This window comes from Patiria miniata, unplaced genomic scaffold, assembly GCF_015706575.1.
Source record: "Patiria miniata isolate m_02_andy unplaced genomic scaffold, ASM1570657v1 HiC_scaffold_25, whole genome shotgun sequence".
Lineage (NCBI taxonomy): Eukaryota > Metazoa > Echinodermata > Asteroidea > Valvatida > Asterinidae > Patiria > Patiria miniata.
This window is the reverse complement of record NW_024037064.1, coordinates 10,536,792-10,552,434: the sequence shown is the minus strand read 5'-3', so window position 1 is coordinate 10,552,434 and position 15,643 is coordinate 10,536,792. Positions and strand designations below refer to the sequence as shown.

Below are 15,643 nucleotides of genomic sequence, written 5' to 3'. Positions count from 1 at the left end.
AAACACCGCGGCAAACCCCTTCTCTTGGCGACAAGTGTTACTGGGTTTAACGTGCATTACACAACACACGGGACCTACGGCTTTACATCCCATTCGAAGGACAAAGCAATAATGGTAAAGTGTCTTGCTCAAGAGCACAAGCACCATGTTCCCACGGTCAGGATTCAAACCCATGTACCGCGGCACACGAGTCGCACACCGTAACCGTTGGACCACAGCGCACTGAAACAAAAAAATATGTAAAAAAAAATCCCCCAGGGGGACAAGGTGTCCCCCTGCCGACCTCTGGATGCGCCACTGCATGCACTTCATGAATCCTGTTTCTGTGAGCCTTGAAATGCCCTGGCCTGTAACTAACCCCACATAATCACCGGCAATCTCCGAGTCTCATATCCTGACTACGGTAACATTGTATTGTCACTCTAAACAAAAGGTAACAACTCCAGGGGTATCCACAGACAGGAAAGAACACAGATAACATCCCATGGTGTGACCTATTGGCACTAATCAGAGTGTCATGTGTGCATCATTAGGGGATTTCATTTCACCAAACCTTAAGGGACACTAGTCATCCAGCGTCTGGATGAAAGCGTCCCTTTAGTGATTTGAACTATATAAAATGCATTTCTTACGAACTGCGTGATGACTTGGATGAATTTTGTGTTACAAAATGATGGTTCCCAAATTTAGAGCTGCTGTGTGTTCTCTGGATTGCTGTTAAAGCTGTAGTCCATCATTTGCAGCTGTCCAAAAAGTGACTGACATAATTATTGTTGAAAAACATACTTTTTAGCTGAAAGATAGTAAGGGGACTAAACCCTGTGAAATGATTCTTTCTGGCATGCTGTCATTTTGAAGAAATCAACGAAAGAAGGCCTTTCCAACGGTGCTTCTTGTGACGCACCGTTGGAAATTTCCGTTAGTAGTTGTTTTTTTTTATTCAACGAAGCGTGCGCAAGCGTTGACACGACACGCACGCACGCACGCCATCTATAATTTGTCGGATCAGTGCGCGACATCGCGTAGCTGCATTCTGCTCAGTAAGAACGTGTCTCGGACGCTGAATTCAGGCCCAATTCAAAACATGATTCAGCAGCTTTTGATTTGAAATCGAGATCCTAGAATGCTGTTTTTCTCAAAATATACAGCTGAAGCTGAGCTGAAAGTTCATAAGGTTAGTTGTTCAGCACCCTTCTTCAGATTTTGAGTAGGTGTGTTGCTTCAAACGAACAAAATGCAAAAATTACAAATGATGGACTATACCTTTAAACTAGCGTGGTTCCCATATCACACTGAGAATTGTCATTTAACATGATACGCATTTGCAGCAGCGCAGGTCTTATGTTACAATGGCCCTAAAGTTGATGGCTTTATTCACTGCTGGAAATACGTACCGGCGAGGCCAAAATGTCACTGATGCATGCCATTAGTTATAACGAATAAGGTTTTCACACACATTTCCTCAAAAATAAGACATTTATGTTGATTTCTTGGATTTTTTTTTTTTAAAGCAAAAATGTCGACCGATCCATTGTAAATCAAATACTTGCAAGTCAAAACTTCTAATTCTAGACTCTATCAGTCATTTCCCACATCATGCAGTCGACCCTGCGATCTCCAAACCAGCCTCGTTGAGTCGACGTGGACAAGAATAAAACCGTGCTAAAAAACTATTAAAAACACTGTAAATATGTTTAATTTTCTTGTCCAGCATGTGTGTTTCATTTTTTGTATCTTTCAACAGTGTAAAAACCAACGGTTGTCGGCTATCTTGAAAATAAAAATAAATTTTAAAAAGCCCCGCCTCCTCCTTCTTTTTAAAAACCCAGACGCTAAACATGTTTTCTTTTAACCCAGACTTTAGAAGGTTAGTGTACAATTAAGCATTAAGTTTGGCCATCTTTAGATTAATGCAAACATTGCCAAGGGGCCATGGGCCTGAATACAATGGGATGTACGCCTATTCTCCTCAATTTAACTAAAGGATAGGCCACAGAAGGAGCCCCCCCCCCCCCCCAAAGATACTTTTAGAAAATGCCCACTTGTGTCAACATGAAGTAACAGAAGACGCCAAAAATGTGGAAAAGAAGAACTACTTATAACAGTGCAATACTTCAATTGATAAAAAATGAGAATCAACTTAACGTTCAGTAAAATACAGCCAGGAGTGAAGTAATTAAATGCGGTTATGAAGATTCATTGTCCTGCAGCATAAAAATAACTGAACAGAAGAACATGTCACACCTTCAGGGCATACATTTGTTATACACACTGTATAGACTGATATTGTGACTGTAATACAATTTGATCACACCAGGTTGCACAAACCATCGAGCTAGGACCCACAAACAATAATACAAACGTACACAGGCATTAAATGCCCCATTGACCAACAAGGTTATCATAACATACCCATGCCTGAAATATACAATTCTTGTCATTGTTGTCACCAGGTCTGACTCTACTTGAATTTAATATAAAAATGACAGATCAAGTCCTTGAACTTCTGTGCAACACATGTAGCTTGATTCACAGCCTTTCCCTTTTTTCAAACTCAGGTTTTTTTTCTGCAATTGCAAAGACTTTTTTATCTAAAAAAATAAGAAAGTTGCTACCACTTTCTGAAAAAAACATTGTGTCATTGTGTTCAAGTTTACATATTTAACCCATTACATTAAATATCTGTACAACGTTGAAGGGCTGTCCCGAATATACATGTAGATCGAATGTTGGAATGTTTGGGACCGTACAGTGTACGGTCCCAAACATTCCAACATTCGATCATAAACCCAGTATTCGAACAGCTTTTTGCCAGTTCAAATAGCCGTACGAAAAATGACCCTTCTTTTTGGTCGATGGCAGTTAAAATTGTTCCGATCCTTGTAATGTTAGCATATTTTAACCTGGGTGCTTTGCAATTGACCAACGAGGCACGAAGTTGCAATTGGCGCATGTAAAACTGGATCGTTAAGTGTTGTATATTCAAATCTTAGGTCCAACACAGTTTTAAATAATTGAATTATAAATTACTCAAAAATGGCAACCCTACAACATTGTAATACATGTTTATTGTATTTCATCACTGAAGAATCCATATAATCACTGAGTGCTATGGGCAGTACATGTATGTAGGAATCAGCTGAGGTTTTGGGCAAAAGACTATAGGGGGTAAACTGGGGAAACCTCAAATCATGATCTTTAGAAATGGCTTTTTAATATACTGAAAATATCAGTCAACTCTAGAATTCACCTCTAGAGGTGCCGCTTCAGCAGGAACCTGGCCACTATTTATAGCTTGTGGTAGTGCACCAGACATTCTAACCTTGAACAAAGGTTAAAGACATTGATAACGTGGGTGTCCCTGTCTGTCAGGTGACCATGTAAATGTTGATAATGATCATGGATCCCTGGGACACCCAAACTTCCTTCGGAATAGTCCCAGACAGTGGTAGCTAGCTGCGGTCAGCCTGTGGGGCTGAGCCCTGGCCCTGGGTCAACCCACATCTGCCTGTTTAGACTTGGAACCAAGTTGGTAAAGGGTCCTGCTTTGTCTGGTCAATTGGGGGGGGGGGGGATTAGGAGCCTAATTTTCAATGGGTGTGTCAAAGTTTCAATACCCAACAACTCAAGTTCAAGATACAGGTTGTTGCAGTGGTTCTCTCTATTGTCACCCTCCTCAATGGCCTAGGTTCAAAACCCAGTGGGTTGTTCTTTTCCTGCATGATTATGTTGCTTTCCCTAGATTATTCATCCAAGGATTTTCCTCCTATTTCCAAAACTGAACATTTAGTCAAATTGTCTTCTTCCTACAGATTTTCTCAAGCTACAGTGCCAGAGAAAGCCTACATTTCACTACATTTACCTTACAAAATTAAACTGAGCGCAACTATTTCCATTAGTCAAATAATAGTTTAATAGTGATAAAATAACCAAAGTCAAAACACAACTTTTATCCACTGATTTAAATGATTAAAATTAGTAGGGGAACTCAAATCCTGATTTTTTTTTTAAATTTTGGTTTGAATTTCATTATTCGGTTTGGACTTTGGAAACCGGATATTCAAAACCAGCCTTCCATTTTTCTGTGACACAAGCTCAAGAAAATATCTGGAACATCGCTCAACTTGCTCCATGGTCTCTGATTAAGACCACATTCACTCGCTAATGCTCTTCCTGGTTCATGAATAGCCTGCTGATTCTACTAACCATTCATTTTTTTACCATTCAACTCTGGAGTGTTTTTGTATTAAAGGCCATGCATTGGTCAGTGAATCTTGCAAACTTTACCAAACTATCCGGAAAGCATTTCATGCGACACGTCACTCATCACTTTTTGTTGACTGTGAACCTAATGGGAACTTCTAGTGAAATTGGATGATGTTATTCTGTTCGAAAGCAATTAGGATCTCTGATTTCTCCCACCAATATCAAAAACTTCACTAAAATCAGGCCAAATACTTCCTTGAAAAAAAGGTCTACTGCCTGCACAGCATCAAGCCAAGAGGATGTGGTACTACCTGGACTTCACACGAACACTGTCGACATAAAAATCAGTCAAGGTCTGTGGCAGGATGTATGGTTTCAGTTTGTATAAAAATGCCGGTTGTAATCACTTTTTAATAAAAATTTATGGAGGAATCTGTGGTACATGTACATGTAAACCCATTTGTCAAAGTGCTTCACATTAAAATTGGACCTGTAAACACTCCCATCCCCTTGCGAAACGTTCAGCCTTACCCTGACAGATGCATTTAATATTACTCTGACACCACCTTTTGTAAACTGTTATGTATAGAATTTAATATGCATGACAGTCTACATGTACAGAGCAGTCACCATATTACTACCACATGACCTACTCCAAATGTTAACCAGTTCACTTTGAATGACGTACTTTTGTATACACGCAAAGGTTTTGCGGTATTCTAAACGAATGACGGATAAACACACAATGAGCGAGGCCGGAAATACCTGTCTGCAACTGGTGTGCTACCCGCAGATGATGCCATGAACCTGTCTGGCATCGAGGTTTGTGAAAACAATCCTGCGCGTTGGTCTGATCAATATCAAAATAATCCCAGTGCGAAGTGGTTAAGATCTGTGCAACTATATAGCAAGATTTACAAACCCTAAATCCAATGTAACGACCAACCAAACAAATTGTGTGATTTTTCATGACGATAAACTGCACTATTTGTTAAAAGGAGAATAAAATGTCATTCTTTTGCAATTTCCATATGAATATGTATCAACAAGACACAATGCTAAAAAAAAAAGGTCAAGATAATGACTTCACATTCGAATGATGAACCAACCTGTTCCTTTCAAACAACTTAGAGAGAAAGTGACCGAAACTAACGTAATGCCCCATCACCTCAGCAACACAAGTGCTTTTATTGACTGAAGGTAATCTGGAATTTCCACGCAAACTTTCCCGAGATTAAAGTTTAGCCTGGCACCTAGAAAATGGCTTAGTTAGTTGTGACTGAAGGAAGCAAAATGAATTGGTAGTCAATTCAATCCAGTTCAAATATACATGGACAGGAATCTGTCCCAGTTAAATCTGGTCGCAAAAGGAAGACTGGACTTGGTTGTGTAAATAAAAAGGCAGTTACGTGCATAAAAATATAATGACCTTTAACATTTTAATACGCATTTAATTTTGACTCTGATTTCTTATAGTTCCATTCCAGAATTTGAGTTCAGGTTTAATGTGAAGCATGTAAATTAAAAAAAACTGAAGAAAAAAAAACAGTCAATTTCTACGGCCTCTGGATTTTAGTTTGTTTTTTGTTTGGTCTTTTGGACAGTGGGGTTATAAATTACGGCACAAATAATTCACAGCACAAACAGACAGAATGCCATGCACGTTACTTGAAAGGCAGTGTTGTAGGATTTTAGTCCACAACTCGTACTTAGTCTGTCTCGAGTCACAATTTTAGTGACTCAGACTCTACAAATGACTTGAACTCAGACTTGAATCAAATGACTTGTGACTTGGACTCGAACTCGACTCAATTGACTCGAGATTGGACTTGGCAAGTGACTCGAGATTCGGACTCGCATCCGATGCACGTGACTCAAGATTCAAACTCAGACTCGATGCAAGTGACCCGTGCCTCAGACTCAGACTCGACCCAAGTGACTCAAGATTCAGACTTAGACTCGATGCAAGTGACTCGAGACTCAGACTCAATGCAAGTGACTTGTGACTCGGACACTGACTTGACCCAAGTGACTCGAGACTTGGACTCGGACTCAGACTATGCAAATGATTCGAAACTGAGACTCAGACCCGAAGCAAGTGAATCGAGATTCAGACTCAGACAAGACTCGGACTCAGACTTGATGCAAGTAACCTCACTATAATTACTGACAATGTTGAAAGGAAAATTAGGAGGGGAAGAGCTATAGCAAACGTTGATTTCATGTAACAAGATGGCAATGCAATTTGAGAAAAATGCGATATTTCTGTAACAAAGTTAGCATGAAAATTTGCTAAATTCTAATGAATATTTTATGAAGCATCAGTCCTTGAATTTATTGAGGATGTGATTGTCACAAAATATTCGAAAAGGTTAGAAATTAATTTTTTAAAATGCTCGAAAAAAAGGGTCGAAAATGTAATATTTGTTAAAATATTGCTAAAACTCCATCACTACAACTAAATTTGAAAACAAGAAAACCCCCGTTTTCTTTTTGTTTCGGGACCTGACGATTGTAATTCAAACACTTTCTGGAAAAACATATGGGGGAATTTGGAGTGTAAAAAGTGTAAAATATTATGTGAAAAAGTTGTGAGAGAGAAAAGAAATTTGCAAAGGATATTTCCAGGGACTTTACTTTATAAATAGTTAATCAAAATTTCCTAACTTTTTTTCAATTATTTTCCCCAATGTCCCATGCAGACTGATTTGTTTAAAACAAGTTGCTGCCAGAAAAATAAAAAAATAAATTCTTACTTTGGTGCAAATAAAGTATTTAAAATTTTAAGGAAACAATGCTCAGAAAAGTTTTCACGTGTTTTCATTCAACTTTTAAGTTCTTCTTCAACTTTATATGACTATTTACTAGGCCCCACCTGCACAGTAAAAAAAATGGCAAATCCTTTTAGAAGACTTTTTTATTTAAGAAAATAAAAAGAGAAAATGCTAAGAAATGCATTAACCACACAAAACATCCATTTTCTTTATGTCTTGGGCCCTGATGGTTTTTGTAGTTCAAGCATTTTCGGCAGAAAAATATGGGGGAATTTTGAGTGTAAAATTGTCAACATTTTTGGGAGACAATGCCAGAACAGAAATTTGCAAGGTATATATTTCCAGGGACTTATGTTTATCAAAATTTCCTAACTTTTTTAAAAATTATGTCATCAAATGTTCCACAAACATTTGTTTAAAAATAGTTGCTGCCAGAAAAATAAAGTTTTTCTTACTTCCATGCGAATAAAATACACAAAATATTCCATTTCACTTTTTTCCATTCGAAGTTATACTATAACTTTATAAGACTAGGCTGCCCGCTGCGCCTGCATAGTGTGCTACCAAAAAATAGCCAAATCCTTTTTAGAAGTCTTTTTATCAAAGAAAAAAAGGGAAAAACTGCTGAAAAATGCATTATCCATGCTATTGTGACGAGTTTTACAAGAAAAAAAAAAACACGAAGCGCGCGGTTACAAAACGTGCGCCCCATTCGCTATGCGCACCGACTGTAATTTCACGAGCAGACGATCTCCACATTTCGAAACACTTTCTCTAAAAATTACTTACCGAACGTTCGTTTGCACCGCCCGTTTAACTCGCCTTCCTTCCGGGTCGCCGTCAATTTCATCCCCCAATACAGTTCCAGCGAGCACAAGGGTACACAGCAGCAACTGAGTCAGACCATATGCCGACCTTAAGGCTTTCAAATTTCCAGTCAAAACCCGCCATGTCCGACGGGTTTGGCCGACCAAAAAATCGGCCATGACTAGGCTGCACACCGACGGTGCGAAAGCGCGCAAACCACAGCTGAGTACAATTTTCACTTTCGTCTGCAGAGCTCGGTGGGAAAAAAAATAATAATCCAAAGAAAACACCCTCAGCGCACTTCCAGTCGCTCGAAAACGTCAAAAGCTGACTCAAAAGGTTGTCCTCAATCAGAAACTTGCAAATAATTTTCCAAAATAGGGAAATTTGTCCAGAAATCCGTGAGAAATAAAATCAGTTCCAGGCCCAAATGCTGGGCGCGAACCGCTTCTCTGGATAGCTACTGAACGAATGACCATGTACATGTACATGTGTACGTGCGTGCGGGGCCGGCTGGCTACACAGCTATGACATGTGTACATGTACATGTACATTGTATACAATTCACCTGTTACTATCCCTTAATCTGCGGTTTTCCGGATCCTATTCTCGTTCATTATAATTGAGGGTCGTGTTACAAGGGGCTCAGCTGAAAGTTGACAGCCCTTTACATTCTTCGGCCAGATCCGTTTATAAACAAAACCTAGGTCTTTCCTCCGTGGGGGCGTGGTCCCGTGGGTTTGCACCGTGGGAAACAAGTCATTAGGCCCAGGCCGACCAATGTCAACATAATGGTCTGCGGCCCTAAATCCAATAAAAAAAACCAAGAAATTAAATCAAAATGCGACCTTGTTTTTGAGAAATGGGTCACGTTGAGGGAGAATTTTCTATCCCAAATTTACTCCAGCTGTAGGTATGTCTCGTTTCTCGCTTCCATGGAAATTGGGAGAAAACGTTCGAAATGGAAGCTGCAGCACAAGAACCAAGAAAAAAAACAAAAACCTATCGTTTTTAAGCTCTGGCAAATTTATTTAAAAGCAGGTTTCTTCAGACTGCTGTCTCCGCTTAGTACAGTTCACCAGCTTACTGTCCATGAATTTTTTTAGGGTGAGATTTTTTTTTTAAATCCTGAATAAAATTGAAGAATTTGAAGCGTGTAATGATAACTGACACATACTCTATTTGAAGATTTGTAGAATTGTCTAACATTAACAAGCTGATAACAAAATACCAGAAACCAAAAAAAGTTATAATGGAGGTGACATGGAAATAGTTTTACTACTGCTTTTTTGCAATACAGACAATTTCTCTTTGATACCCTATGAATTAAGAGTTTTCTTCGACGGTAACAATGGAGTTTACCTCTTTAAATCCCTGAAGCGTTAAAAGTCTCAGATGCAATCGATTCATCGTGATTAATTTTACCATAGAGCTAGTACCTTTACAGTGTTGAGAGAGGAGATAGTGTCAGGGTGGCCCGTTTCATGAATAACAGATATCAGAATGTAAAACAAAAAATTAAGTAACCTTGAGCAGTAACTGCTTTTTCTTAAATCTCCTAAGTACCGGTACATAAAGTTCTGCTAAACTATAAAGAGTCGCTTGTCTGCATGATTGTTAAGTTAGGGTTTAAATACATGCAGTTGCATTTTGCGGCCAATGAAGTTGAAACGTGAATTAGTGGGTCCAACCATGGAGGAAGGAACACCGTACAGACAAATTTTGACCACACAATGTTCCATGCAAGCTGGGCTGCGAGATCGCCTGACGATGTGCTAACGCAAGAGGGCAGTATATAAGGGTTACTATGCCAAGAGCTGCCTTTGGGAGAATTACTTCAAGATATGTTGTCATAATCATATCCTTGCGTCTGAGATCTCGAACAAATTATTGGTAATCAAAAGCGGACCAGAACCAATTTTTTGGAAGGGGGGGGGGGGGAGGGAGAGAGAGGGCTCCAAAATATTATGTTGCCAAAACAAAATACACACATGTACAGGGTGAGTAAAAAAATTAAAGCGGTACCCAAACCCCCCAAAATTATATTTCATATTTCAACAAATATGGCAGCACTAAACATAATAATGACTGGAAAGCCAATTTCATATGTAAACACAATGACCCTAAAACCTCTTTCGTCAAAAAATGCGATTTCAAGAATCGTCGTCACAATTGTCTTCAAACATCACCAGCGATAAAACCTCAGTTTAAAAGTTAAAAATATTCAACAAAGTCCTTTTAAAGGCCCGCCTTTTTTCAGTTAGTAAAGTGGATTTTATAAATCAACTATCACCAATTTCAGATCACCGTAAAAAACAAACATTCTAGATGGTCGAACCACATTTCCATGTCTCAATGAATATCTACCGCTTTACATCATCTTATTAGTGTGGTGGTCGGACTTGTAGCAAGTCTAACTTTTTGTGCCGCTTCATCACGCCGAACTAAATAGTCTCCATGTGCGACTAGACATAGTTCCACTTCCACATGGTACTCAATGTTTTTACTCCATTTGAATTATAAATTATATCCTAGTGATCGTCCATTTTCTAGGTTATGATGTGTCTGTTTTCACTTTTATAATTTCGTAATAATGTGGGTAGTCGTGTTAAGCCGAGCCTGGGCTTAGCCTTGCGCGACGTGCTTCGCCGTGGCGTACGTGACAATCTGCCTCTCTCCGACAAGGCGCGATCTAGCAGAAACGTAAGTTACACCTTCGCCTTGAATTTTATTCTTTTATCTGTCTTAGCCGCTAAAATTCACCATTTTGTTGTTATGACTTTGTGAAACCGTGTTCATAGAACCCGCAGGCTATGTGTGGACTTCGGCTGTGGTCGATATCTGTTATTTCGGACGGCTCGTATTCGCGCATTGTAGAGAAAGTTTTGCGTGTAAAGTTTTGCAATTTTGTCGTCACTCGACGACTGTTTCATGTAGGGAGTTGAAGGCTTTTCTTTACACTGATGTTTTTACACAGATGGACTCCAGTAGATATAGGGAAGCAGGTCTACATGCGCAGTTCCTATCTCTTGTCATTTTATCCATGCCTTTCTTTTTACAGCTCTTTCCATTGCTTATTGCTTTTCTTGCATTTTCGTTGGTCCTTGTTTGGCTTAATATTAGGCCAAACAAAAAAATTCTGCTTCCGATTACACGGCACTCGAAAATAGGGTAGGTAGGTAGGGAATTTTGGGGGGGCTATTTTTATGTGTGTGCGATCACATGGAAGCGTCTGCGTATAGGGTAAAAGCAGTGGAGCACCCAAGATTTGATTTTGGGGGGGGGGGGAGGCTCGCACTTTTTCAAATTTTTTAGAAGTTAAATTTGTTATTTGTTATTTATTTATTATTTGTTATTATTATATATTTTTTTTTTTTTTTGGGGGGGGGGACTATTTTGACGTTGGTGGCGTCACTTACACCCCTATTAAACTACTCGAAAATAGGCCACATAAATAATCACCAAGGTCAAATCGTGGGACTAAAAAAAAATTACACCAAAAAAAATAAAATAATTTGTTTTTACAACCTCTTGGGGTGAGGGAGGGGGGCTCAAGCTCTCCGAGGCGCCCCCCTCCTTGGGTGCGCCACTGGGTAAGAGGTAGAAATTGATGTTTTTTCCTCTTTTTTCCCATAAAAAAATAGGGTAGGGGCTGTCAGAATAAGGTAGGCAGGAAAACCGAAAGTAGAACTATTTTTTTTGGGGGGGGGGGCCTTATCAGATTTATAATAATAATCAAACCAAGTGTAAACTGTCCATTTCACTCTCTTTTTCTAAATCCTAAGTCAATAAACAAATAGTTACTCCTTTGCATATCTAATTACATAATCCGAGTGTCAAGTTCTTGCTAAACTTGAAGGAAATCATCTTTTACATTGAGAGTTAGTCCCAGCATAGAGCAAGGAACATAGACCCTAGTTATTGCCTTTTTAACATTGGGACATGGTCTGACGATAGAAGGAATATCCAAGCCGCATGGCCGCCATCGCGTGACAAAATAGAAAAGACCCAACAAAAAATTCACATTTTACACTCAGAACGGCCACAAAATTACTAGATACGCCACCTGAGTTCTAAGTACAGATCAATAGCGTATCCAGCTTTAGATGTCGGGGGGGGGGGGGGGGGGCAAGTGCACATCCGCGCGGAAATGTAGACATGGGGGGGGGGAGGGGCTGGTACTTATCTTCCAAATGGGGGCGCTCTTCAAAACTGACAATTATGTATACTGCAATAATTATATGCCCATTTTCACGGCGCATTGTTTAATATGTAATGGTTTTGGAGCTTGGTTTCCATTTGTTTTCTATGTCAGAACTCTCTAACCACTTATGGAAATAGTTACTGAAATAATATCTTTCAAAAAAATGCAAATTTTGAAAATGGCATCCGCGCGGTTTTCGCGACGGAGCCCTCGCCTTTAAACAGTGAATTTCACTTTTTATCCAGATCGTATCAGGTAACATTTTTATATACATTTTTATTGATACTTTATTTGTATCTCAGGTGGCGTATATATTTTGTGGCCGTTTAGAGGGAGAAATCTGATGTTTTTGTTTGGTCGTTTCTTTTGTGTCGCGCGGTGGCGGCCATGCCGCTTGGACACTATCGCCAGACCATGTCCCAATGCTGAAAAAGGCGATAAGTAGTGACCAAGTTACTCGGACAACTTGAAAGTAATATTTCTTGAGCTGATATTTGTTATTTTCTAAATATTTGAGACTCAGTTTTGCCAAGGAAATAGATTCCGAACTAATAAGTAGGCGGTTCCACCACCCCGGGGTCACACCCCCTACAATTAGTCGAGACATTATAAGTAAAAGTAATTCAACAGTAGAGTTACCAAGTTATAAGGCATGCCAGAATAATCGTAACTAAAATAACAACTCATTGTAATTTTTTTTAATACAATTTGAATAGGATAATTCGGTAAACTTACATGTAAGGTTTGAGTATCAAGAAATGCCTTGCATATTTACACGAAAGAAATTCACGAGTCGACCATTATTAAATTGAAAACGAGGTAAAATCCTCATTCTTGCAACTTACGAATAGAAATGAAAGCAATGAAATAAAGGTAGTTACAAATTAATAAAGTATCTAGTCAATCGCTGATGAATAATTTAAACATTGTGATTAAACATACCCTAATGTTTTAAGCCACATGTAAAGAAGAAAATGAAAGTGAATCTCGGAACGAATAAATGGTCAGGCACCATCACATTCAACAATTTACAAAATACATTAAGGGAACACTATCCGAAATGGCTTCCTCGTGCTGCCACCATTCCAGTCATGTTCCCTGTATCCAATAACAATACTGAATGATAATTTATGTTGTGCAAAAAGGAACCAGACTGTTTTTCCTTCCAGCCTCGCTTTAGTAACATTGAGTTGAATAGGGAAAAATCAAATAGCTGCAACATAATAATGGTCTATTACAGTTCGAGCTGTACAGTTAGCCATGAATTAACTTCTTTTCCATAACTTATAATTCAGATTTATAGCTCAAAACAAATTCTAACACTGGAGAGTGGGACCTACGAAATATACACCGCGTTCCCACTTGAATTCGAAAAAGGTGGATCAAGATCCAGCATTTTGGTGTGATCGTTATCTTACCGCAACGAAACCGCAAGTCGCGTTCCCACTTATGCTTGATCCACCTTTTCGTACGGAAATGTTGGGTCCGAAAGGTCACTGAGTTCGGAATTACGCGCGCTCTGTGGGAGTGCCATTGTTGCATCGTTGCATGCTAGGCCAGGATGGGTCAGTTTTCAAACAGCACTATCAGAATTCACAGACAAAAATTACGCGAATTCACCAACATAAATCACGGATCCGTAGAGGATCCGTGCGTGCATAAATTAAAAGGTGAATTCCAACAGAGCCGCTCACTTGTGACATCACGGCAGAAACCAATGCATCGATAAGGGATTCCCTGGTTCTGAATCTTCTCATTGGTTAGAAACGGTCACATGATGTACTACGACATCATTTTCCAATTTTCTATAATCAATACTTCAGATTTGTCACCTCCGTACGTACCGCGTTATCGGCACTATTCTCATCGCATACTCGTAAGCTTTTCAATTATTCTGTGCCAAAGTGAAGTCTTTTGGTGAGTGTGGACTCAGAGTCATTTATGGATGGAAAAATAAGTAAAATTTCAGGAATGAAAAAGATTTAGTAATGGACGAACACGCAACAAAAATAAGGCCTATACTATAGTGTAGTTTTAGGATACCACGTGCGATTTTGCATGCGCGGTGCTAGCCCGTAGTTCAGCGGTTGTTTATTGTGCATGTTGTATACGCTGGAAATGTTCACATGAGCTACACGCCTGAAAACGTGTTTCTTCGTTCATGAGACCGCAACATTTTCGCGCCACTCGTGCACCGGGCGGATGTTAACAGGTCAAATTGCCGGATCAGATCCACCTTTTGCGTTCCCATCTGATCGTGATCCGGCAATTGCCGGATCTGATCCACCAATTGGGGGATCTGTATCCTGGTCCAGAGGTGGATCAGAAAAGGTGGATCTGATCCTGATCCACCTTATAACGGTTAGCGTTCCCACTACACACAATTGCCGGATCTGATCCACCAATTGGGGGATCTGATCCGGCAATTTGGCAAAAGGTGGATCAGATCCCCCAATTGGTGGATCAAGTGGGAACGGGGTCATACACTGTTTTCGATTCTTCACAGCAAATAAATCAAATCTTGTTGACATTGTTTGCTTTCACTGGTCCCCACCGTCCTATCCAATGGCGCTGGTGGCCGATAATCTATTCCACAAAACTTTGTGAAGGAAATGCAGGCTTCGCAAAGCATTGTGGGCAGGTCACAGCCATGGCCAATGCACAGAGACTTCTCGCATAGTCCCACCAGCGATTTCTTTGCGCAGCTTATGAAAAACACTGATATTTAAAAAATATGTTCAGGTGTTTTACTATACTGGTGTGACTTCCATACAATTAATATCATACACCCAGAGACAATGAAATTAAGGCATTTACACTTTTCTGTTCAGAAATTTAAATTTGTTGAAAGGGAAAGCAGGAATAGTTGCATCACGCACATGACTCGTGATGTCTTCCAGATGCACTTTTCTCTCTACTCTTTGTGTATATATTTTGAGTTAAAGTGGTTGACATAACCGTGACTTGGTGTTCTTTGCTTGTCTTTTCACTCGCACTTTCATTTCATTGTTATCTTATGTTCTCACTTGTGGCTTTTGAACAAGTCACGCATGTGAATGACCTTCTCTTCATAAAACTTTCAGTTTTGATGCAGGTACATCTAAAATATAAAAAAAGTGCTGCTTCTTTAATAAAGTTTTTGTTGTTGTGCATAATCAAGAAGGCTAGCTAAATAGTGGTTGGGAATATTTTTTTCTCTAAGTACAACGCAGAAGCTTTTTATAACATTTTGGAAATCTTACATTTTACAGCACTCAATATAATGGTGTGAAATATCATTAACACCGGATTACAGATCTTAATGTACATGTATGGCTTTACGATAGGGGACAGACACACAAAGGGAGAACAAAAGATCCTTTCAGTTCTCGAGAGTTGTGTCTTTTGTTGAAAACGGTTCTCAATCGAGCAATTATTGCTTAGTCTATGGGAGAGTGTTATATTGCAGGGAGAAAGGGAAACACAAAGCATTGTCCTGGAGCTCATTGAAATTCATGACTGAATGGTCCTGTAAGAATTGAAGAATAAAGGGCCTATGTAATGATATTTTTAAATGCAATCTTTAGAATTGTACCTTTGTGCCCCATTTTAACTTTCCTTTTTAAAGTTCATGTTGCCATTTTTAATTGTATTACCTTTATTATTTTTATGA

General features: G+C 39.3%; 1 protein-coding gene across 1 annotated transcript in view; it reads right to left on the bottom strand.

Annotated features, from left to right (window-relative positions):
• Positions 1-8,244, bottom strand: part of LOC119733033 — a 46,588-nt gene extending 38,344 nt beyond the window's left edge. The window contains exon 1 of the mRNA XM_038206613.1: positions 7,770-8,244. Within this exon, the coding sequence (XP_038062541.1) occupies positions 7,770-7,966 (197 nt within the window). The 5' untranslated portion in view covers positions 7,967-8,244. The remainder of the gene's footprint in view (positions 1-7,769) is intronic.
• Between the last annotated feature and the right edge of the window lie 7,399 nt (positions 8,245-15,643).